Below are 26,581 nucleotides of genomic sequence, written 5' to 3' on the forward strand. Positions count from 1 at the left end.
CTGAGAGCAGGTACGTGAAGTTGTCAATTCCCAGATCACAGCAATATAATTTGTTGATAATTAATTATACCACCAATCATTGGTAATATACTGAATGGGCAAAAATCTGTTGGGAATAGTATGCTAAAACTGATAAACTCAGCATTTAGTTGCTGTATTGATTTGGTTGTAACCTCTGTTGTGGATATTGTAAGTTAAAGCGGAAATCCACGCCGGTCAATTTTCATGCAATTTTCATTGATCTATATAAACACACACACGCACATCACCAAAAAAATCGCCAAAGATTGCTCCTTTTAATAGTCTGCTGTATACAGGGTAATAGTTAAGTATCCTCTTACAATGTGAGACAAATTTCAATAGGAAGATTGGCTAGTGAGTCCGGAAAATGTCTACAGTATTGGCATCAGTGCTAATGGCTCTCTGTGTGCGAGTGTCAATAGCCTGTAAAACACTAAAAGCCAATGATTTAGAAGATAAATCGTACAGTGACGCAATCTCAACTAAGCAAATGCCCCTATTTTGCTTGTAACGGGAGAAACGCTCTCTGCGCGCTTTCATTACACACCGGAGCAGTGTTCTCCTTTCCCTACTTGTCCTTGCTCTTGCGGCACACTGAATGGTAACATAAGCGCTAGACTGAAACCCAGGACTTCTTACCCTCGCTAATCCCATGACCACACTGTCTGCATAGCTGAGGTTGCTGTTTCACACTTCCCTTAGTGGGATTTCCTCTCTTTAATTAATAAGTTATTTCTTGACTGTACATAGTATATACAGTATATTCTGTCACCTATTCCAGTGTGATTTTGTTTCTGTAAATATTATTACAGGCTATGTTGTAATTTTACCCATCGTAACTGTGGACCAAGGGTATGTGACGAAAAGTGGTATTTTCAGCTGCTTTTGCATTTTAATTTAGTAGGTGTAAGACATTCTGCTTTGCTAAGAAATATTTTCTAGCCTAGCACACACAGTGGCCACACTCCAAATCTTTAAATGTGTTGTACACTTTATGGTAATTGAATGGGTTTTAATGCTTGAAACAATGTATAATAGTTACAGTATGTATACTGTACATTATTCTGAAACCTGGCATACATGGATAATCATATCTGAAAATTAATCATCTTAATATTAGTACATTTTACCATACTACGTTTTGTATTATAGTGTATAACAAACTTCTGCAGTGTACCACAAAAAAAATAATGTGGCCCATTATTTTTTTTTTTTAAAGGCCAACATCATGACAGTTGGGAGTCATCACGTGTCCCATCTCTGCCATTTACAATGCAGTCACTGCTGGTCCCATTTTCTAGAGACACTTTCCTTGCAGAGCAGTTTGGGGTCAGAATCACTGAATACATATTTGCTGCCAATTTTTTGCTCAATCGTCTGCTTACTCTTTACTTAAGTAGTAAAGGAGCCTTCACTGCTTAAAAAATGAGAATCCATGTCAAGGGGAAGGGGCCAGATCTGTATCTGTCCCAAATTATTTTCATAGTGATGTTTTTAAGAAGGGTTAACAGCTTTGTGACTTCTTTTCTTTTTCGTAGGCATCAATTCCAGATGACATCAGAAGTGATCCTAATAACATTTACCACAAGATGCAACTTTCACAGGTTGCAACGGAGTACCCAGTGGTTATGAATGGCCAGGTGAGTGTAGTCTTGGTCAGTAAATCCTTTTCTTCACTCTCCAAACTGACTCTGCAAGACAGCTCTCTCGGTTTAGTTTCTATTTGTAGTAACAGAGGAAGGAGATGGAGTAGATAGCTATGACACCTTTTTATTGGACCAATAAGTAGTCGATATGTTACAAGCATTGGTTCCCCGATTGAAGGGTCCTGAGAGGTTCGAAAGCTTGTAACATATTGACTACTTGTGTAACTGTTCCTTCAGTGTTTACTTTGCTGATACCCTTCTCTCATCTCTCACTTTCTGTCCAGTTCCACAGGGCTCTGTACTAGAACTGTTGCTCTTTTCCCACTCCTAATTGAGCTAATCCACTCATTTGGTTTCCATTATCATCTTTCTGCTGATGATACTCCAGTCTGTCCTTGCCATTCTGCTTTCTCCAGAATCATGTTGTCAAGTCTCAGTCCTTTGCAAAATGTTTCTTCTAGAGTAATTTGTCTCAAACACTACTCATCTTCTGCACCTCCCCTATCTATGCAGATGTGCAAAATGTTTTTCTCAGTTCACGAACCAAGTGAAATCGGCCTTTGCATTTTTGCAAAGGGATGCCAAATATTTGCCAAGCCTTCTTAATCCTGTTCCATACCCTCAAATCGCTACTTCTACATGCAGAACATAAATATCACTATTTAGAGGTACTGTATATAAGTAAATGGATCATCATTTGGCTCAATGTCTTGTGAAATTTAATTGGAAGCTTGTGAAATTGCATCATCTACGACTAAGGTTACAAAATTATTAGCCCCGTAAGGATTAACAAAACTTGTAAAAAATGCAAAACATTTATCTAACACAGTTGGGACGCTTTCGTAGGTCTCTGCTCCTGATATCCTTAATCCTCTCCCTCCTGCCTATACTACTTCCCCTCCCCCTTTTTTGTAATCTCCCCCCAACCCCCCTCTTCCTTTGCATATGTAAGCATGTGACAAGGTATCATTCTACATTCTTACCTAAGCTGGCAATCGTTTGGTGCTCCTTTTATAAATCTATAAAAAGCCTGATTGTGTGCCTAACGAAATGGCCGCTGCAGTCTGTGAAATGCTGCAGTTGATGTAACATATAATCTTTCAGTTCTGTACAGTAGAAATTAAGGGTGATAATAGTCAATGACATCACACCAATCCTATAGTGTAGCAGGTAAAGAATCGCTACTAGTCTATGAAAGGTCATGGGTTCGATTCCTGCACGGTATGTTAAAATTATTAGTGTAGGGGGGAGGTGTGTGTGTGTATATATTATATTTGCAAAAGTGTATGTGTGTACAAACTACAGACGTACGTACCAACCATAAATGGGGGAACCGGTCAAATGCATTTCTGACATTTTAATCGTTTTTTCCCCAAATTTGATTTGGCTCAGCACAGTCTTTTTTACCATGTCCAAGGCCTTGGATGCAATGACAGAGCACATTGAGATGGCACTCGGCGAACTCTGACTCAGCTGTGGCTTTTTTTCTTCTTCTTGCAACTCTAAGACTTTGTCTATAGCCGTTGCAGCGGTCTGACAAGTCCATTTTCGGCCGCAATTCCCCCTTAAGTTCAATTGGGCGCTTCAGCAGATATAGAATAAGCTCCTTAAAGGCAAATTTTTGCATTGGTTCGCACATCTTTATGTTTAGATATGCTGGCAGCCTGGAGCCTTTTATTGAGGATAGTTTGAGATTATTATGGCCTAGCTTCTAGAACAGAGAGACATTTGTAAAATGTCCCTTCTTGAAATGTTAGGTGTTACTACTAGTTACGTTTTCTCTTCATACCACAATGCTGGAATGCTATCCTTATCAATCAATGTACATACTGTCTCACATTTTAATCTGGTCGGTAACTGTTACATACGCCTATAATATATATTATCTTTAACTGTGCATGCAATGTCTTGTATATAATGTATACCCTGTTCATTTATGTAACTGTATTTGTAACCATGTATTATTTGTCTTAACTCTGTGCCCAGGACATACTTGAAAACGAGAGATAACTCTCAATGTATTACTTCCTGGTAAAATATTTTATAAATAAATAAATAAAATACTGTATATAGCAAATAATATTACACTCACTGGTGCATTATATTGGTATATTCTGCATTATCAGTGGGTGTTACATCTGTATGCTACTGAGCAGGACCTTATATTTGACCAAATTGTTACATAATCACAAGGTGATCCAGAGACACCCTTCTGTTCTTTAACATGCTCTGTAAATGTTTGTTCTATTTCTTTCTCTTTTTTTTTTAGAATTTAAACTGGTTGTCCTTCATCAATCAAGTACTTGAACCTGGTGGGATTACAATTCAGGCAAGCGAAAATGTGATTATGTATGCCTCTGAATATATAAAGGCATTTGCTGCCCTTGTACCCAAATATAAAGCCAGGTAGGATCATGAAATATATAATAGAAATGGTTGAATTTGCTGAAGGTTGTGAGAAAAAAAAAAGTTTACGATATTGCCCGCATATTGTCATTACTTTGTTATAGAGTTCTCCAGAACCACCTTGCCTTGAAATATATCAGAAACGTTGTGGGTGGCCTAAGCCGTGAATACAAGGACGCAGTAAAGCCTTTAAACGAGGTACTGTAAACGTTTGGTCTCTTTTAATTCCCCAATGGCATCATGCAGTTGGCATCAACCAGTCTGTTCTATTATGTGGAAGAAATAGCCTACACAAGCGCTAACACTATAGTAAACCCCTAAAGGGAATATTAAGTGGTCAACCAGCGATAATAACCAAAAACATATAATAAAGTGTCCAAAATGAATGCAAGACTTTTCATTGGTGCAATGTCCTGCAGACTAAAAAAACATGGGTTTCTCCCCAAAAAAACCTCTGTAGAAATTGCTGGGTGTAGGTTCTCTTGGGTGCTCGAGAACCTACGTCCAGCAAAGTCTGTAATGTTAATATCATACACACAAGTTCTTTCTCCAAGACTATTTCTAGTAAACTGTTCCTTCGACTGTTTGCGGAACATTATGTTTCCTTTAAGTTCTTGTAACTGATGCTTTGAAAACCATCATTCATGATTACAAATGTGTTTTTTTTTATTACAGGCACTATATGGTCAGACTACAGAGGGTCCACTTTGGCAAACCTGTGTTGACTTTATGAGTAACTCGTTTGATGATGTTGTTGGAAGATTATATGTGGAGGCGTCGTTTTCTGGAGGCAGTAAAGATGTGGTAATATACAGTAGCATTAATAACATAGGTTGATTTTGATGTTATGTCATAAAAAAGTATTTATGCATTAACGACTAGGACCGCTTAATTATGCAAGTTATTGCACATGTCTAATCGCTATTTTAAGTCTAGCATGAGTGAAAGTGCAAAATCTAGCCTTATATAAAATATTTGCTTAATTTTTCTTCTATTGGTCAGGTTAAAAAGATGACTGCAGAAATCCGTAAAAGTTTCTTGCAAATGTTGGAGGACCAGAAATGGATGGATGAAACGACAAAAAAGAAAGCAGAACTAAAGGTTAGGCATTGCGTATCGGTTTTAAATTCTCTAACAAATGTAACGCTTATGCTTTCAAGAACATAAAGCTGTAGTTCAAGCAATATCCTAAATATATGCGTGGTTTTTTTTTTTGTATTTTTTTTAAATCAGTTCTGTACTATGAGAAAATACCTGTAACATTTAAAAAAAATAAAAAAAAAATTTTTTAAAGACCTTGTTAATGTATTCTAATATAGCAACCAATTACAAAGTCACTTCCTCTTCTGAGACGGGCTCTGGCACACCCCTTTTGACCTCTCCAGCAGTGCACCAATTGCATCTGGCTTGGTCACAAGATCTTCCACACAGAACGTTGCATCTTGGGTACTCTTCTCTAACACTGACTGATTTAGTGAACCCCTGAGCCGAATCTTTGCGGATCGATCGGCAACTTAACTAATCACCTGTCGGTGTGCAGATTGTATTTATGCACATACTGTATTGAATTGAACGGCAGCTTTAAGTTGGAAAATGGAACATTCTCTTTACATACTGGTACTGAATTGTTTTTCAATATTCGATTCCATCAGTAGCTACAGTATAAACAACAAAGGTCTTGCTTTCAACTGTCACTTGTAAATAGAAAGGGTTCAGTTTGTTACTTGCTTGAATACATTCTCGTCTTTAGTAATAATTATAATTATTATTCCTAGGCTTTAAAAATTGAGGAGAAAATTGGTTATTCAGATGACACCTTTAATGACAGCAAACTGAATAAGGATTTTGCTCAGGTAAGCAAGCAAAAATGGGACATTCAGTTTAAAAAGGGCACACCACACTGTATATAAAATACTTCAGGCACAAGTCCTTGCCCTATATAGAGCTTATAGCCTCTAACGTTTTGGGTGTCTGTGTAAAAAGTCAAAGATCAGAAGGATTTACAAAGATTATACCCCTTTCAAAGAGCGTGACATTACTCTTGTACTTATCCTTCTCCCATCATGGAGGCTTTATGGGTTATCATGGCTTCAAGTGAATGGCCATCAACAGTCCATTCAAGTCGCCTACTACACTTTTTGTACATTAACCACTAAGGGACTTATTCTATTTTCCCCAAAGTGGTTGGGAAGTTTTTGGATGATGGCCCCCATTGAAGTCAATATATATTGGAAGTCAGTGTAACAATTACATGCCTGGGGAAATATGCTTTGTTATTTGAAATATAATGAATTTTTGTAAACTCTCTTTCTTGTCATTTGTTTTAGTTGGACTTCAAGGAAGATGAATATTTTGAAAATAAACTAAAAATGTATGCATATGGCCAAGTTATAAAGGCACAGAAACTCCGAGAACGGGTAGACACAAACGTGTATGTATTTCTGTAAACGTACATATATATTGTAAAATGTTTTTTTTTTTTATTATTGTGTGTTGTATGGCAGCTTAGTGTTTATTCAGCTTCTATGTATTGTGTCAAGACACCCTCCTTCTCCCCCAGTCTGACGTGCCTTCAGGTGTAAAGGAATTGGTAAAGCCAGAGTATGTAGTGTATCTGTAAGGTTTACGGAACTTGATTAGTGCCCTTTTTACTGATCAAACACAAATGTAAAAAGAAAAACCTGGCTTACTAACTAAACTACTGGCTGGTTGCAACATAGCAGTCTAACTTTAACTATCACCTCAGTTCAGATACTCTTGGACTGGGGTCAAAATGTAAAACAAAGCACAGAACGTTCAACGTTTACATAAGTTCAAAAGGAGGTGTATGCTCAGGGCTCGCTCTGTGGACAAAGCTTACCCCTTTTTCTTGGCCTTCTCTAGCCTAGAGCAGGGGTGCTCAACTCCTGTCCTCAAGACTTCCCCCCTCCACAAAACACATTAGGTTTTAAGAAAATCCCAGCTTCAGCACAGGTGGCTCAGTCTTTGACTGAGACAGTGATTGAGCCTCCTGTACTGAAGCTGGGATACCCTTAAAACTTGACCCGATTGGGGGTCTTGAGGACTGGAGTTGAGCACCGCTGACCTAGAGAAATTCAGCCTTTTTAAAAGAGCCAGGCTCTGCTTCAGGTCCATCTGGTTACTCATCGGCTACAATGATGATCCCTTTCACTGCTTTAACTAGGAAAGAAAGTTTCCGTCATTCTTCTACTCATGTAAATCCCAGTATTTTATCTATCACAGTATTTTAGAAGGATTGGGGCAGTTTCGTGGGTTACAAATTCAAAAAATTCACACATGTTGAAGTTCAGTCGGAATAAACATTCATAGCTGAGCAAAACTCGAACCAAAACATAGAAAATTCCCATCCTCTTATTTCCGACCCCCCCCCCCTCCATAATAAGGCAAATAATAAATAATGAATGAAAAAACCTGTAAACTAAAAAGTTGAAAGTTTGAAATATTTGTGAAAGTCCTTTATTTTATTTTTTTGGCTGTGGGATCTTGGCATTTATGTTTGCAGAGTTTGCAATGTGTGTTCTTGCACGGTTTTATGCCATTGTCAGAGTATTTAAGTTTGTTGTGAAGTTTTCTGTTGACTAATTTCTGTTTGAGGTTTGGTGGTTGCTGGAATGCGAGAATGGGAGGTTTGGGATAGATTTCTTTTAATGTCACATTCTTTGCTAGCATGGGTTGCAGATCTTTGATTATTTTTCATTTTCCCTCTAGGGTAGGGTTGTATGTGGCCACTGGTGGTATGAATGTGATAGGTTCTTTCTGTCTGTATTGTGTAGTATGTGTTCTCGTGGGGCTTTTAGTGCAGATGTAATACTGTAGTTCTGGCAATGGTGTTTGATTTGTATCCCTTCTGTCTGAACGATTCGGTCAGGTTTGACATGCCTGTTTCTGTCTTCAGTGTCAGAGCATATGCGGTAGTATCTTATAGCCTGGCTGTGTATGATACCTTGTTTTGTATGAGTGGGATAGAAGCTGGAGTTGTGGAGGTAACTGCCTCCGTCTGTTGGTTTCTTGTATACAGATGTGTGTAGTTTGCCATCTTTCAGTGTTACTGTTGTAATGCGGATATGGGGTTTCTCACACACTATCATAATTTGTTGTAATGGTCCTCTCCTGTCTCCCTGCCAATGTTTCCCCGCTGTGCTGCTGTGGATGTACAGCCCCCCATTCCATATTCTCACATCCCTTATCACTGTTTTATCACACTTCCAGGGTTTTCGAACATTCCTCCATCACCCACCTCATCTACATCTGTTTTTTTTTCTTCTTCCCCTTTTTGTATTTTTCTAATCTCTAAATCATAGAAGCCTTTGTAAATCAGTATTGCTTGACCTGAGAAAGAGAGGAAAACTCTCAAAAGCTTGTCCTATGACATAAATTGTTAGTCCAAATATAAAAGATATCACCTAATACTGAAGAACTAATTTATTCGTGTGTGTGTGTGTGTGTGTGTGTGTGTGTGTGTGTGTGTGTGTGTGTGTGTGTGTGTGTGTGTGTGTGTGTGTGTGTGTGTGTGTGTGTGTGTGTGTGTGTGTGTGTGTGTGTATTTACACACAGTCATGTGAAAAATAATGTATACTCTTTGAATTCCATGGTTTTACATATCAGGACATAATAACAATCAGCTATTCCTTAGCAGGTCTAAAAATTAGGTAAATAAAACCTCAGATGAACAGCAATACATGACATATTACACCGTGTCATGATTTATTTAACAAAAATAAAGCCAAAATGGAAGAGCTGTGTGTGAAAAACTAAGTACACACTTACTGCTTCCATATTAATTAAGATGCTAAGTAGCAGACAGGTGCTGCTAATCAAATACCCTTGATTAATTGATCATCAGCGAGTGTGACCAACTCTATAAAAGCCGAAGTTTTAGCAGTTTGCTGGTCTGAAGCATTCGGGTGTGTGTTAACACAATGCTAAGGAGGAAAGACATCAGCAATGATCTTAGAGAAGCAATTGTTGCTGCCCATCAATCTGGGAAGGATTATAAGGCCATTTCCAAACAATTTAAAGTCCATCATTCTAGAGTAAGAAAGATTATTCAAAAGTGGAAAACATTCAAGACAGTTGCCAATCTTCCCAGGAGTGGACATCTCAGCAAATTCAGCCCAAGGTCAGAATGTGCAATGCTCAGAGAAATTGCAAAATACTTGAGTTACATCTCAGACTCTACAGGCCTCAGTTAGCATGTTAAATGTTAAAGCTCATGACAGTACAATTAGAAAAAGACTGAACAAGTACGGTTTGTTTGGAAGGGTTGCCAGGAGGAAGTCTCTTTTCTCTAAAAAGAACATGGCAGCACGGCTTAGGTTTGCAAAGTTGCATCTGAACACACTACAAGACTTCAGGAACAATGTCCTTTGGACAGACGAGACCAAAGTGGAGGTTTGGCCATAATGCACAGCACCACGTTTAGCGAAAACCAAACACTGCATATTAGCACAAACACCTCATATCAACTGTCAAGCACGGTGGTGCAGGGGTGAGGATTTGGGCTTGTTTTTGCAGCCACAGGACCTGGGAACCTTGCAGTCATTGAGTCGACAATGAACTCCTCTGTATACCAAAGTATTCTAGAGTCAAAGGTGAGGCCATCTGTCCGACAGCTAGAGCTTGGCCGAAATTGGGTCATGCAACATGACAATGATCCCAAGCATACCAGCAAATGTACAACAGAATGGCTGAAAAAGAAAAGAATCAATTTGTTGCAATGGCCCAGTCAAATTCCAAACCTCAACCCGATTGAAATGCTATGGCTGGACCTAAGAGAGCTGTGCATAAACAAATACCCGCAAACCTCAATGAACTGAAGCAACATTGTAAAGAAGAGTGGGACAAAATTCCTCCACAATGATGTGAGAGATTGATAAAGTCATACAGAAAACGATTACTTCAAGTTATTGCTGCTAAAGGTGGTTTTACAAGCTATTGTTAAATAAATCATGACACGGTGTAATATGTCCTGTGTTGTTGTTCATCTATGTTGTATTTACCTAATTTTAAGACCTGCTAAGGAACAGATGATTGTTATTATGTCCTGATATGTGCAACCATAGAATTCAAAGAGGGTGTACTTTCTTTTTCACACAAGTGTGTGTGTGTGTGTGTGTGTGTGTGTGTGTGTGTGTGTGTGTGTGTGTGTGTGTGTGTGTGTGTGTGTGTGTGTGTGTGTGTGTGTGTGTGTGTGTGTGTGTATATATATATATATATTATGACACACATGTATGCACGCACATATACACACACACACATATATATAAATATCTATATATATATCTATATATATAATATATATAGATATATATAGATATATATCTATATATATAATATACACATACACATACATACATACACCATTACATACATACACAAAAAGCTAGGTAAAGCATGTAATCTCGAATTTGGTCATGTGACTAAAGCAGTTCCAAGTTTATTTCTGTAAATACAGTGTGAATCTCAAGTTTAATATTGAATTATACTTGTCCGGAACATATAAAAACAGTAGATTACAAAATACTATGGCCTGATCCACAAAAGGGTGCGAAGATTTATCCTGCGTTTACTCCATTCATATGAATGGAAGCTGAGGCGTGCTAAAGCTTAGCACCTTTTTGTGGAGTTGGGCCTTTGTGTCTATATGAGTGTTTTTAATTAAGACTCAAAAAATTAAGCTAATAAAATTCCTGTTAAATACAGTTCCTTATTGTTCCTAGCTAGTGCAACAGATATTTAAGAAATAGGCGTCTCTGTATTGTCTTCATCCTTGTAATAATAATGCAAATATGTATTTATTTTTTATTTTTTATTTATTAGATCCTCTGCACATGGCATTCATTAAATGAATACATACTTTGGTATTCTACATTGCTGCCAATACATTTCTGGGCAGGTCTATACAGAATAAATGGATTTAGTAACAGTCCTACAAATGTTACCCTCCGTTTTCTATCTCTGCCGGACAACAGTTTATTTATGTTAAATGAATGCTTTCATTCGCAAATACATTTTTTTTTTTGGTTTAAGTAAAATAGTTGTAGAGTTATAATGTATTTTCAAAGTATTGCATTTGTCCATAATGTATTATATTCTTAAAAGATCAATTCTAATTCATTTTTTGTGTGTTTTCCTTTAGGTGGATGAACGGTGCAGCTGAAATTAATGCTTTTTACGCTACTTCCAATAATCAAATAGGTAATAATGCCTCCTTGTTGAATAAAATGTTTTACTTTCAATGTTTTTATGCCTTACAAATTGTATTTGCATGTACTATAAAATATTTACAAATATCCACTGAAATTATTAAATTATTAAAAAAATTATCTACATCAGGATAGACCAAAATAGATAAGAGTTTGCCCAAGCTATTATATTTCTATCTTTAAAATGTAATACTCCAAAGAATGATCATGTAACATCTGCTACTGTTGGATGGCTTAACATATTTTGAGATGGGTTCTGATCATGATTATCAAGAGATTAGAAATTAAGTTATTGTTTCCAATTACATTGTTGATTATTTCACATTCAATATCCACCCAATCTTTAGTTGTAAACAAGAATTATTTGCTAAGGAATTCCCTTCAGAGAAAATAACATGATAGATAGATGCAAAAACAAAATATTAGACTACAAGAGCAAATCAGAGACACCGGTTAAAGCTGCAGTTCAGGCTTTTTTTTTTCTTTTCTTTTTTAAATTTTTTTTTTACTTCAATAGTTTCATGTGGGCAATCTCTAATTACTTAAAGAACTGCATAGCTGCCGGTCAATTCGTTCTCCGTCTATTGATCGGCAAAGTTTGGCGACATCTTTAAATATGGGGAATGTAAATCGTTGCTATAGGAACAAGCATGCTTGTTAAAATAGAATACAAGAACATTGGTCTTTCAAAGTTGTTGTTTTTTAAACCAGAAAATGCTAAAAGTATTTTTTCTTAATACAGAACTGATTTATTAAAAAAAACACACATGCAGGATATTGCCTGAACTGCAGCTTTAAGTACCAATTGGCTCCAACCTGATGCTATAACTACAGTAGGGCTGGAAACCCTGGTTTGGATAGTTGTGAAGCGTTCCTGAGCTAGTGTTTGCTTAGACCAAGCCTTTGGGTCTAAGAATGGTCCCCTTTTAAAAAAAAAAACAGATACTTTCAGATTCAATTGAATTAAAGAGCAACTCCTCGTTCATGTTGTTTTTATCAGTGAAGCAATGAATGGAACGTTACAACATGCATCCAGGGTAACTGGGTGGGCACTAGTTATCTTAACAGTTTTAAGATGGGTGTTTTTGCAAATTTTGGGCAGAATTTCACCACTTTGCGATGGATCCAGACGTGGTGTGTTGCTAAAGCGCATAATTAAGAAGGCTTCTTAAATTAAGAATAGCTCTTAACCCAACTCTAAATTAGATGCTACTACGACAAGTAAAATTGGATGTGTGAATCACCACGTTAATCCCATGTATGCAAATCGGGAATGGATGCCTCCACTCTTACTGTCAAGTCGTTAAGAATCTCCATGCAAACAGTGATTTGCGCTTATTTTTCACCAACTCTAAATCGGGGTCTTATTTTTATGCTGAAAAAAGTACAATCTGTCACTTGCTCAATTAGTTGGGTAATGACAACTCCAAATTGACCCCTATGAGTTGCGTTTGCATGTCATTACCCAGAATCCATGGGTGTTGTGGAAGCACTGTATTCTGTGTGATATGTGTGGTAAGGCAGGTTTGGGAAGCCGTGTGAGACACATGAATGTGCGATAAGTGTTCTTTCTCATTACTGTACTATGTACGGTGGAGTATTTGTGTCACTTTTTTTATTCCCCATTACTTAAGTACCTGATCAAAAAAGACCTAAATCACAAAGATATAACCATTACCAATAAACATATACATTCACTACCATTTGTTTACATTGGTCCTATGTGGGCATCTACCTTTATAGTGTGTATCTGTAGTCTTTCCACTGAGTAGCCACCTACGTATTTATAAAGGACTGTATCAAAACAGGTTTGTGACCTTTGTGCTGAAAGGCCGTGATTCTCCAAGCCGTGATACATGGTGAAGCCCCCCAAAGCAGCATTAACCTCCATAGTTAAATGGTAGCTACCTGATTGGATGTAGTACCCCGCATTGTGACTTACTGAATCTCGCCTAAAGTATTATTTTTCCGATTTTGTGTGTGTGGTAAAATGTTTTAATTTCTTTTATTTTTTTACTAACAAACACAAAAAGGCAATGTTGGTACATACAGTAGGATGTATCTGTTCAACTTCCTTTAAACATACTAACTCACAAACACGGAAACAAAAAAAGAACAGCGCAAAAAAACCATTGTGTAGTATAATAAAATAATTATTTATAGTGTAAGGGTGAGTATTGCACGTACATCAACAAAAAGGGTTAATAGCATGACATGTTAGGGACATGTTACCACTCGGCAGGCACAGCAGGATACAGACACCGGTTACTGGACGTCCTCCCTCAGAATGCTGGTATCCGGTTTCGGAATAAGCAGCTCAGCGTTGGGGAACCTGCCACAAAAAGGCAATGTTGGTACATACTGTAGGATGTATCTGTTCAACTACCTTTAAACATACTAACTCACAAACACGGCAACCAATTTCTATTCACTACAAACTAATGAACGGAACACCAGTGTTTACATAGCAGTCATCATGAGGCTTGACTCATAGCCAACAGAATATGGACAATTTCTTACAGTAGTCGCTGTACAGTTTAAATCATATATAGCAATAGAGACTTTTTTTTAAGTACATTACCAACAATGTGTTCTTTCCAACATAAATGTTGGTAATGCCATAACAATACTAGCCAGGATCAAACCTTCATGGAATTTCGTAAAAGCAAATGCCTAGCAAAATCTAACCGTGTTTATTAGATGTATTTTTTATGTTACGAATAGGGTTTACAAAGGTCCCGGACATGCAGTTATCCATTTTACAGGGAGTTTAATATATAACAATGCCGGAGAAATTAATAATTAGCTTCTTTTTATATGGTCTATGATTACATACTGTATAAGATCACTTTAGTAATGGAAATATTATCGACATGCTGCATAGAATAACAGTTTCAGAACTTCTGTAGCACTCAAGGTTACTAATAAGTAATGCTATAACCATTTTTTTCTTTTTCTAGTGCTTCCTGCAGGTATTTTGCAACCCCCTTTCTTCAGTGCATTAGAGCCTGCAGCCCTGCACTACGGTGGCATCGGCACAGTCATTGGACATGAACTCACTCATGGTTTTGATAACAACGGTAGGGTTCCCATTTATTTTCTATACATGCAAAACTGAGCAATATTGGTGCTTAATAATTGTATTGCTTTATATGGAGACATTTCCTGCGACACATCTTTTTTGTTTTATTTTTGTTCTTGGCCCAGACTCCCTTGGTTGTTACAGCTCGGAGACTTTGGTACTTAAGACCCTAAGAATGCCTCAATTTGTCGCCCTCTGTAAAAGAATAGCATTTTTGTTTTTATTTTTTTAAAGACGGTACACTTAATATAGTCTAGATCAACTGTAACTGACACGAGGTAAGAAAATTAGAAAGAGAATTTCAGAATGAAAACCTTTTATATCAGGTCATCAGTAGTGTACATGAATAAATGAGTCGGAAAATAGGGTTGGCATACTTATCAACAAATATATTTTAGTAAATAATAAATTACATGTTAATGGCATTGGGCTTACCTGGTTTGTAATTTTTTTTTTATAATTGATTTTGCTTTGTGTGAAGAAGTGGACGTTAAAGTGCACTGTTTTGAATTCAGCAGGCAAACGTCTAAGGGTCAAATTTAATGAGCTGTTTTCAACCATAAGGTACCTTTTATCGCTGGAAGACACCTTACAGCCCATTCAAGTCAATGGGCTTTGACCTTAATGAATAGGACCCAATAGGCTACGTTCTCATACTACATTAATTGTTCATAATGTCACTTCCTAACAAAGGGAACTCAGATGCCCTAATAGTTGACTTGTATGAATATCAGGTAGGCAATAAAGATGTTACACCTAACTTACCATTTTTATCATTTTCCTTAGTTACTAACTATTTTCCTTGGAGTAATTGATGAAAATGCTTTGTAACGAATGAACACCCAATATTGTAAGGTTGCCATATAATATAGTAACTTGTTTTCATATTGCAGGTAAGAACTATGACGAGAAGGGCGATCTTGTTAACTGGTGGACTGATGAATCACTAAAAAAATTTAACGATTTGTCACAGTGCTTTGTATATCAGTATGGAAACTACTCATGGAGTTTGGCTGGAGGAAAAAATGTATGTTGGGTACTTTATAATTTTTTTAATTTGAAACCACATATAACAAAAATACATGACTCTGTGGGGCAGTAACTCTCCTTAAGTGCCACCAGATTTTATTTATAAAATGTTTTACCAGGAAGTAATACAGTACATTGAGTTACCTCATTTACAAGTATGTCCTGGACATAGAGTTAAGATAAAATAATACATGTTACAATACTGTACATAGTTACGTAAGTGAACAGGGTATACATTATATACAAGTCATTGCATGCACAGTTAGAGATAATATATATTATAGGCGTATGTAACAGTTACAGACCAGATTAAAATGTGAGACAGCTTTAGTTTTGGAAGAACTTTAGACTGGTGGTGGCTGTGAGGGTCTCTGGTAAATTGTTCCAGTTTTGAGGTGTGCGGTAAGAGAAGGATCAGACGGATACTTTGTTGAAACTTGGGACCATGAACAGTCTTTTGCAGTCAGATATCAGATAAGTGCTGCGTGTGATAGTGGTGAGGAGCTTGTTCAGATAGAAGGGTAGGTTGCACAGAAAGTATTTGAAGGCAAGACAGGAAAGATGAACTTTGCGCCTAGACTCAAGTGATGACCAATCTAGTTCTTTGAGTATTTTTCAGTGATGTGTGTTGTGGTTGCATTGGAGAACACAATGGCATATTGAATTGTAGAGGGTATCAAGTTTGCTAAGGTGGTTTTGGGGTGCCGAGCCGTATACTATGTCCCCATAGTTGATAATTGGCATTAGCATCTGCTGTGCGATACGCTTTCTGACCAGCAGACTTAGTGAGGATTTGTTTCTGTAAAGTACACATAGTTTGGCATAGGTTTTGGATGTCAGGGTATCTATGTGCATCTCGAATGCTAAATGGGAGTCAAATCATATGCCCAAGTATTTAAAACTAGTAACAGGAGTTGGGGTTGGTTCTGATCTGGAGCTCAGTCACTGGAGCTTTAAAAATGTAGCCTTGGTCCCAAATACCATTGTTACAGTCTTGTCAGTATTTTAAAACCATTTGTTTTGGGAAATCCAATGTTCAAGTCTCAAAAAGTCAGATTGAAGTATGTGTTAAAGGTCGGAGGGGCTAGGTCTGTGTGCATATAAGATTGTGTCATCTTCATACATGTGTATTGAAGCTCCCTTACAAGCTGTAGGAACATCATTGATGAACACTGAGAAGAGTAGGGGGGCCAGAACAGAGCCTTGTGGGACACCACAGGTATATCCAAGGGGTTGGAGTTAGAGCCTGAGATAACACATGTTGGGATCTAGGAAACTGGGAAACTAGTTTAATGCATGCTTCCCTATTCCAGAGCACTGGAGTTTAAGCAAGATAACATGGTCAACAGTATCAAAAGCCTTTGCAAAATCTAGGAATATTGCACCAGTGAGTTGTCCCAGTTCCATTCCACACTGGATTTCATTGCAAACTTTTAGCAGGGTATTTACTGTGGGGTGTTTGGAATGAAAGCCAAATTGGAATTGGCTAGGGAAATTGGTCTTGGTATAGTAATCGCAATTGGGAGTGATCATATTTTTCCATGGCTTTGGATAGTATTGGGAGAAGAGAGATTGACCTGTAGTTTGAGAAGTGTTTTTGTCCCCACTTTTCAAGATTGGGACAACTCTGGTAGTTTTCCAAGTCTTGTGAATATGGCCTGCAGACAGAATAGAGTTGATTTATGGAAGCAATTGGTTTGGAAATGGCTGGGGCACCAAGTCTTAGGAACTTAGGAAAGTTCCTTAGGAAAGTCAGGTCCACATTGGCTGTTTAGTTTTAGTTTGAGGAGCGCTTGTGTAATCTCCTCTTCGGATACTGGGACAAACTGAATATTGTGAGCAGTGTTGGGAGAGGGGATGGGGCTATAGGGTTACTCTCAGAATGAGGTTCATGTTTGTGGTTTGGGTTGCGTTTTGGTAATAAGTTAGTAGCACACCCCACAAAGTAATCATTGAATGCATTTGCATTGTCAGTGGGATTTGTCAGAGTAATATCCTCCTTAGTGATATTACTTGGAATATATTATTGATAATTTTCCAGAAGTTAGCTGGGTTTTATGTATTCTGGTGAAGATTGTCAGAGTAATATTGTGCGTTTGAATGTCTACAAACATTGAATGTCTGTTTGTGCACATATTTCGCAGGTATCTGTAGTTATTAAGATCCTTTGTAGTGCCAGTTACTTTGCAGTTTTTCCACAAGGCATCCCTGAAAAGGTAGAGTGCTATAAAGTCAGTTGTAACCCATGGAAGGTGCCCCCCCACCCCCACATACTCTTATTCTGCATAGTGGAGCATGGGTATCAGAGTTTTAAGAACTCGAATTGGAATAGTCGAGAGCAGAATTAGGGTTGGGAATTAAGTCGATTTTGTACCAAGGGCAGTTGGTAAGGTCAGCCAGAAACTGTTCTGGGTTAAAGTTTCTAAATATTTTAGGTACTGAAGCATAAACCACCCTGCTTAAAAATTTGTCAAATTCATTAACACGTTTTTTACTTTATATTCAGTCATAAGCAAACAATTGTGCCATGCATCAGAAAAAACTTGTATTTGTATTGACCCTGGTATGTTACTCATAAAAAGAAAAGTCCTAATAAAATACGGGAAGGATTTATTCTTAAACGTAATTTGTGGAATGCGACTATTTAATGGTCTATGAGGTTCGGAGCAGCTGAACAAAATAAATATACTTATTTAACATGGCCAAATATGAAGGACAGTGTATGTATTTTAAAAGCAAATTGTTCATACAAAACTTCTCTCATAAATTAAGTCGAAATAGCCAGTTGCGATAGTGCAAAGTAAATGAGTACTTCAGTATTAGGTGATAACTTTTATTTGGACTAACGATTGCTATTATAAGACAAGCTATCGAGTGGACTTAATGCTGATATGATGTTTCTTACACGCTATCATCATGGTTCTCCATGGCTCTCTGTTAATTTTACAATTCAATTAAAAATGGGCACATTTTTGGGGTGGCTTTGGATCCGCTGCAGATCGAACGGTTCCTTTTGGTCTGTGAATTTCAGAGGATCAGTCCCAAAATGGGGATAAATAACACAGACACTCCATTTGTGGGTTTTGCAATCCGCTGATAGATTTGAGTCCAATCCTTGGAATCCTGAATCCATTATTGCTGAATCCGTGGATTGGATTCTTCAAATCAGTCAGTGGGTTTGTGAAATTCGCGGATGGAATGTTAAAATCCACCAGCGTATTGTATCCAATGGCGTGTTTTTTTAGTTTTTGTTTTTTACATTTTTTTTTTTTATCCATGCGGATTGAAACTGTAACAATCCGTCAATGGCCGTCAATGGATTTTACACCGCGGAACGGATTTTAAATGGCAAATTTGGGAAAATTCAGGAAATGGATTTGGACTGGATCACCCATCTCTAAATTCAACCTTTTTTGTCCCTCTCCCCCCCCCCCCTGTACCCCCAAGCCCCTTCACACTGCTGACGTATGTTTGGTCCTAATTCTTGCTGTTCATTTTATCCATTTATAAAGTGTCTGTTTATTTACTATTTATTTATTATTTACTATCCCCTTTGCAATTCCTTCTCTGCATTATCTGCCTTAGATCGTTACCTTGCTTTATACATCTGGCTTAAACTCATGGAATCTTTGTAAATCAGTATTTCGACCTGAAGAAGAGTGAGAACTCTTGAAAGCTTCTCTTATAATATTGATTATAATATTGATTTAGTCCAAATAAAGTTATCGTCTAATACTGAAGTACTCATTTACTCTATATGAAATCGCATCACACATTTACATTTTGGTAACTTACTTCTGAGAAGTTATGTCAAGCAACCTCACTAGAGGTTTTTTTTACTTACAGTATGAGTGGTATGTCAAAGAAATACGTAATTATGAGCAGTGAAAAGAACAAAGTCTCTATATCACAAGAAACGAAACGCTAATACAGTAGGTTTATGTTTTGGATACAGCTCAGTGGCACTGTTACATTAGGAGAAAATATTGCAGACGATGGTGGAATTAGAGAAGCTTACAAGGTAAAAACTGTTTTTACTGCATTCTTGAAAAATAGCTTATTGTGTACTGACTGTTCTATTTTAGGGGGGGGGACAGATATTTACACTACTTTGTGTCAAAATGGCATAAAAGTGTACATTCATATTGAAGCCCACCTTCATATTTTTGGGGGGGATTCACAGTGATTGAAGTACTCGTCATTAATTTAAACACAAAATGCACTATAATTAATTCCTAGATTCTTTACATCCTAAATATCAGCAAAATAATATACAAAAAAAAACTTTTTGTGATGGCATATGCCGAATTTATTCTTACAGTATTCAACATTTCTCTGATCTCAAGCACCTTGTTTTTGTGTTACTATACTGTATATATTCCCAAGTGTCTCTAATCTTATATCTAATTTTTTTTAACAATTATTTGTGCAGGCCTACCAGGACTATCTGAAAACTAATGGAAGAGAGAAAAAACTCCCTGGGTTAGACCTGACCAATGAGCAACTATTCTTCGTAGGTTTTGGCCAGGTATGTTATAGGATCACTGAAAACATGAAGGACCATATTCACTATATGGTGGAAGTTCATAAGACATCTACACCCTTCCAGTGTTAGGATACTGCCAGATATATTTATAGGGTCTCTAGAACCTGTACAGGGCTACAGATACCAAATACTGACATGTACAGTACCCTTTTAGGTAATTCTGTCACACACCTTTTCTTGATCTTGTCTGTTTCTCCTGTAAATACTATTTACTAATCCATCAATATTTTGTTGCAGAAAACTGCATTCTAACCAGATTCCAAATGAGAGGTAAACTATTTGTTGATTCCCTTTTCCTAGATTTGGTGCTCAACATACACAACCGAATATGCTATCACTTCCATAACTAGTGATGAGCACAGCCCAGGCGAATTCAGGTCAGTTCAAGGGTAGTTATAAACTATATTGTCAATACAATAGGGACAAATCAAATAAATACAATAAAAAAAAGAATGTGGCATTGATTTTTCTAAGCTATGGCAGTTGCGATTGAATACTGTAGTTCTTCTAAAGTACCATTCGCCTTAAAATGGATCAGCATAAATGTCAAGCAGCACCCACCACACTGGAAACATTGATATGCAATTATTCTAATGGTGTGAAGTCCCCGCCTTATGTCTTTGCGAGGCGTTAACAGTTATATTGGCCTACAAGGGTTTAAATCACAAACTAAACCAGAATTGGCAGTTCAGTTGTTAATCATAATTTCCTGGGCATGCATATGCCTTGTAGTAATCTTTGCATGAGTCTCTCATACATCTTGTGGCTCTTGTCTATCTACTGTATAGTTCAATATATGTCCATACACAGAATTCCATAACCTTGGCTGCCATGCTTTTAATGTTACATGAAAGAGGACAGGTTCCATGAAAGAGGACAGGTTCCATAAACAGGTGTATTTTGCAATATGGACCAGCAATTGTCACCTTTATTATAGCAACCTTAGAAGAAAAAACTTTTCACAGGGGTGAATTTCTTTACAGGGTTATTGGAAGTTTGCAAAATTCCAACGACTTTTCCAAGGCCTACTCATGTCCAAGCAAGACCTACATGAACCCTACGCACAAGTGTAATTTGTGGTGATGTACCGGCACTGCTTCCCAAGGCACCAGCATGATATTTACAGCCTCAATAAACCAATATCCAATGGTTATTCTTCTGCAGAGAATAAATCAGGAAGACGATGCTTGGTGTAAAGTGGACACTGTGCTGAAAAGAAAAATGTATATGGTATGAAGCCGGAATTATTTGCTAAAGATGTGTGAAACTTTCGCCAACTGTGGTGAACAGAGCAAAAAGTGCCCTTTTTTTAGCTGCAAAAAAACATGCCCTAGTCCTAGTTTGCAAACGATTCTCCAAGCAATCAGTCCATGGGCGTTACAATTTCCCTTTATACACTAATGATTCAAATTCTCCAAAATCGCGCGATTGGCTTGATGTTGACACTATAAATAGGGCACACACAATGTTTCGCTCACTGTCTGGCGATATTTCCCTGAAAGCTTGCAAAACTGCAAAATCTAACACTAATTTCAAGACATTACCAGCCATGTGAGGCCTGGCAAAATGTTTTGCAAGAAAACAAAGTTGGGACCCGAGAACCCGCTAGAAATGTTGCAACTGCATTTTGGATAGTTTCACATCTGTCCATTATTTACGGCTGATTTTGGATATTAAAATAGATGCATACAAATTACGTTGTATAATACAAATGTAATAGTGGTTACTTTTTTTTGTTTGTTTTTGTTTACATTATTGCCTTACAATGTTTATTTTCACTAAACAATAATTTAGACTGTTACTAACCAGAGAGCGAAAAGAAAAAAAAGCCTCAATCCGTTACGTAGGTCAATGAAAGGTCACATACTGTCAATACATCAATTAGAATAAGCCATTACTGTAATAATATATCCAGTGACCTTACATAAATGATCTATACATGTTTTAAACTAGCCCACTTATGTTGTGAAAAATTTCTAGCAAATATATTAAGTATGAGTTTGTAATGAACTATTTTATTAGCAAGATATTTTAATAAACAGAATACCAATTAATCCCGTAATGCTGGTTATTTGAGCCATTGGTATTTGGATTATTAAAACGTTGACTTTTTTTTTCCGCATAAATAATGAACATTGAGTTTGGATACCACCAAATTGTAAACCTACTGGGACTCTGCAATTTATGGCAACCAAATATCTAACATTCAGGGATAGAGAGTGTAAATAAAGTATCTACAAGTTTTCTACTATAAATCATCAGAATTCTGTTTAGAATTTTAATAATGTGCATTTTTTTCTGTATGTATTAATAATGTTCTGTATATCAAACACTTTGTTCCATTACACAGTTAAATAATTTTGTTTCATCAATTTGCATCCGACACGGATTTGTTGGACACCTAAGATCTGTGGAATTTCTTTGATGTAAAAAAAAAAAAAAGAAGAATTTATGCAGGAGATTATGCAGTTCACTTTTTGTTATATATCACATATTTCAGCCCTGTGCAACTCCCAGTCCTAACCTAACTGCTCCCCAAATAGTTTCCAGGTGCAAATAGAGCATGTTAGGTCATAGCACCTTGATACTGTCATGCAGAGTCACAAGAACTTTTTAGGGCCCTATGCATTAAATCCCAGCATGCCCTATAATGTTCCCTAACACTTATGATGGCCAGCATGCCAGAAACCCTTGGGATGATCAGGAAACACCATGCTTTGATGACTCATTTTCTACGAGGCGATTTATTCTTATCCATCAGAATGGTGAATGTAATTAGAACCCGAAGTAGATCCCCCTCCATTCACGTTCATGGGCACTGTTTGGGATCACATCATTGCTATCCCAAGCAATCATGTGATCGCGATTTCGGAAGACTGGTCTTTCAACACCTGCAAGTTAGCAAACAAATTAGCTTTTAAGCCAATAAATAAGGCCTACAATGTCATTTTGCAACCATTTCCTCCTAATACATAGGAATGTACAGTAGGGTACACTCAGCCCTCCTTTTCTGTCTAATCATGAAGTGCTTACAAGCATTAGGCTGAGGCTCCGCTCCCTCAGTCAGCGCGCTGACAGGCAATTGACCGCTACCTGCGGTCTGTAGGGAGCCGGAGCCGAAGCGGGGGGGGGAGGGGTGGCGTGGTTCGAGCAGAGGGCTCTCCGTTCTGTCCCCCCCTTCTCCGTCGGTCCATCCGTCCCCCCATGGGTACTGAGCACTGGGGTGTGTGGGGGGGACAGCAGCCTAGCACTGAGTTAGCCGGTTTTCGCGGGGGGAAGGGGGGGTGCGGGGAATTGTTAATGGACTGCAGCAACGTTTAATACAGGTCTGCAGCAGGGGAAGAGTTAGTGGAGCCACCCCCCTCCTCCCCCATATCCCATCCATCTGCTGCTGGCCGCAACCTCCCCAGCACTCGCAGCCTGAAACGGGCACCGGAGCTTCCCTCCTCCCCCTTGCCCCCTCATTGGCTCCCTCCTGACGTAACGCGTCGCCGCTTGGGATCACGATCCTCGTGTATCCCCTGCTGGCTGACATGTTGCAGTGCGCAGCGAGCCTTGCAGGGAGGGCCGACTGGGGCCGACTCTGGAGGTACTCATGTCCGGTGAGTGACGCGCGCGCGGCCACGCGCCCCGTCGGAAGCAGCGGGACCCCGGCCTTACACCTCATTTGATCGCTTTTTTTTTTTTACATTTTTGTGTTTACAATTTTTGTGTTTACTGAACTAACCTTTAAAAAAAAATATGCAGCAATGGAACAAATACAAACGTTCACTATAAGAACACTTTATTTGATTAACAGCCCTCAAATAAAATTACGAATGCATTCATAAAAAAGTCGTAGCATAAACAAATCAAAATATAGGCCAATATGTTGCGTTTTTAGGAAATGTATCAGTTTCTGAGAGGTAGCTGCAAACAGGAATTGTTCATTCAAATATGTTTTTTCTTTGAATTATGACTCAATACTATTTCTACGTGTTGACTTCTAAATAAAAAAAAACTGTGACATTACTATTGTAGCATGTTCTTTTCAGTAAAGAAAAAATATATTTTTTTTTAATATGTTACACCTAGTTTAAAGAGGTAATCCAAGCACTTTAAAAACGAAGAACCGAAGCAATTTCTGCTAGAAGATATAGAGCAGAAACTATTATGGAGAAAACTGTTGTATTATGATAAAGGGAAAAAATAAACCACTTTTTGGCCTGCATATTAAGAGGGATATAGATGAGGACCCATATTATGCTATTAAACTTTAAAAAAAGAGAGAAATCATATGACGCCATCAGATAGTGAAATAATTTTATAACTTCTATTCTGAACTATATAACCTTAAAGACAAATATGGCCAAATTAATTATCTAGAACGTAAAATGGAGGATTTTCTGAACTCGTGTGGACTGCCTAGACTTTCCGAGGAAGATGGCAAAACATTCAATACAAGAATTACAAACAGAACTGATGGCAGTAATTAAAGAATTGAAATCAAACACAGCCCCTGGGCCGGGTGGCTTCTCAAAATTCTACCATCAATAATATATAAAAATATTATCTCCATATCTTCTAACCCTTTTTAATTATTTTCTACAGGGTAAGCAAATCCCAGAATATACGGAGAGTGCAAATAAAGCCATTATCCATAGGGAAGGCAGAGATTCTCTAAACTGTGGAAGCTATTTGCCAATTTCCTTAATAAACATGGGCCTAAAAATATATAGCAGAATTCTGGCAAATAGACTGAACCCGATCCTGCCAAAACTCGTACATATTGACCAGGTGGGATTTATCGGAGAAAGGCAGGCCTTGGACAATACCAGGAAGATGATAAATATTATCAACCTGTCAACTCAAGCAAATATAAGGCTATTTTACTGAGCCTACACAAAAAAAGTCCTTCAATACAAACCGCTGGCCTTTTATTAACAAAATACTTCAGGTTCGGGTTCTCAGGTCCATATTTGAAAGGGATTCAAACTCTATATGATTGCCCCTCTGCCTTCCTTAAGATTCCAGGTGGTAATCTGAATAGAATCAAGTTATCGAATGGAACAAGACAAGGCTGCCCACTATCCCCCCTTCTGTTTGCTTTAACTATTGAATCCTTAGCAAGTGCTATTAGAAGAAATCCTAATATACAAGGAATTCCAATAGGGAATGAAAAGTATGTTATCACTTTTTGTGGATGACCTCATTTTAACCATTAGGAACTGTCTGACATATCTCCCTAATCTACAAATGGTTCTTGAGGAGTTTGGAGTATCTCCCAGAACATGAGGTGAAACTGATCCAAAGAAACTTTAATTAAAAAAAGGCAGACAACCAACATTAAATACCTAGGGATCTTTCTTACACACAAGTACCGAGACCTATTTAAACAAAAAATTGGTCTTCTTCCAGATTAACAAGGATCTAATAGAATGGAGTAAATCACGTTTCCTGGCTGCGGTAAAGATCAATATCTTACCCAGATTATTTTACCATTTCCAGACCTTACTAATAGCAATCCCCTTAAAATGCTTAAAAGATATTCAGAATAATATATTCTAGTTTTATATAGGGAAGAAAAAGCCTAGAATTCCTAGATCGGTGTTTCTCTCCTCAAAAATTAGCGGAGGCCTAGCAATTCCAGATATAAAGAAATATTATCTTGCTTATGTCACCTCAAACAAATCACTTACTGGAACTCAAAAATCAAGCAATACTGTTGGGTAGATATTGAAGCGTTGGTGACCGCTCCAATGTTGCTACCAGCATTACTGTGGTTAGAAAGGGATCGATTTAATACAGCAATGCTTCAACGGCTCTCCGAAGTGATTAGATTCACCATGAATATATGGTATCAATCTAAAAAGACATTTGGCCTACTCAAAGACCCCTCGAGATTGAGGCCAATTTTAGGTCATCCTAATTTTGCTCAACGATTTATTTCAAAACAGCTGGATCCGTGGAGAAATAGGAATATTCTAGACTTGAGACATCTCATATTGGAGGATAATCTACTTACTTTTGATGACCTAAGTATAACGTATGCCCTTCCCAAAGAAGAGTTTTATACTGTAGGTACTTGCAAATAAGACACTTTATTTTGATCACACAGTCCATCTCAGTCTTTCCAGCCCCTACGATCATAAAATATTTACTGCTTCATTATTCTGATACAGGTTATCGGTGCTAAAAAAATCTATGAACTAGCATAGACTTCATCGAACTACACCTCTCAAGAAACTGGAATTGTATAGGACTACTAATTGGATGCTTAAAGGTAAAGTGAACATTTTAGCCACGTTTCGACACAGCAGCAAACACACCTAGGTATAACTTTAAATGATATTAAGATGTACATGTTCAGTCACGTACTGTACGTGCATACAAGTGAGTTACTATTTACACATGTAACTAACTAGTCTAAATCTAGGAAATTATTTGAATTTGGTTATATTTTAAGGATGAAAATGTAAATTCTGGTTAAATTAAACATATCTAAGCAAGACATGGGAGTCACTTGCAACATCACAATTGGCTATATTTTGTAGTTCTCCTGCTTCTCTTGTTTAATATGCAGATGTAGCCAGGCTTATCTTCCCCAGAGCAGTGGCTAAAAAAGATAAATGGTGCAGCTAAAAAA

The 26,581-nt window shown here is 37.6% G+C and overlaps 1 protein-coding gene across 4 annotated transcripts in view; it reads left to right on the plus strand.

Moving 5' to 3' along the window:
• The window catches only part of MME (membrane metalloendopeptidase), a 65,389-nt gene extending 41,422 nt beyond the window's left edge, over positions 1 to 23,967 (plus strand). For all 4 annotated transcript variants that reach the window (XM_075570511.1, XM_075570512.1, XM_075570513.1 and 1 more), the window contains 14 exons: positions 1,560 to 1,661; positions 3,937 to 4,073; positions 4,178 to 4,271; positions 4,749 to 4,877; positions 5,076 to 5,174; positions 5,849 to 5,926; positions 6,401 to 6,504; positions 11,233 to 11,291; positions 14,260 to 14,379; positions 15,275 to 15,408; positions 19,366 to 19,431; positions 19,843 to 19,938; positions 20,257 to 20,333; positions 20,940 to 23,967. In XM_075570511.1, coding sequence (XP_075426626.1) covers positions 1,560 to 1,661; positions 3,937 to 4,073; positions 4,178 to 4,271; positions 4,749 to 4,877; positions 5,076 to 5,174; positions 5,849 to 5,926; positions 6,401 to 6,504; positions 11,233 to 11,291; positions 14,260 to 14,379; positions 15,275 to 15,408; positions 19,366 to 19,431; positions 19,843 to 19,938; positions 20,257 to 20,333; positions 20,940 to 21,039 — 1,395 coding nt within the window. In that variant the 3' untranslated portion in view covers positions 21,040 to 23,967. The remainder of the gene's footprint in view (positions 1 to 1,559; positions 1,662 to 3,936; positions 4,074 to 4,177; positions 4,272 to 4,748; positions 4,878 to 5,075; positions 5,175 to 5,848; positions 5,927 to 6,400; positions 6,505 to 11,232; positions 11,292 to 14,259; positions 14,380 to 15,274; positions 15,409 to 19,365; positions 19,432 to 19,842; positions 19,939 to 20,256; positions 20,334 to 20,939) is intronic.
• Positions 23,968 to 26,581: the final 2,614 nt, after the last annotated feature.

The sequence above is a fragment of the Ascaphus truei genome, chromosome 14 (assembly GCF_040206685.1).
Source record: "Ascaphus truei isolate aAscTru1 chromosome 14, aAscTru1.hap1, whole genome shotgun sequence".
Taxonomy (NCBI): Eukaryota; Metazoa; Chordata; class Amphibia; order Anura; family Ascaphidae; genus Ascaphus; species Ascaphus truei.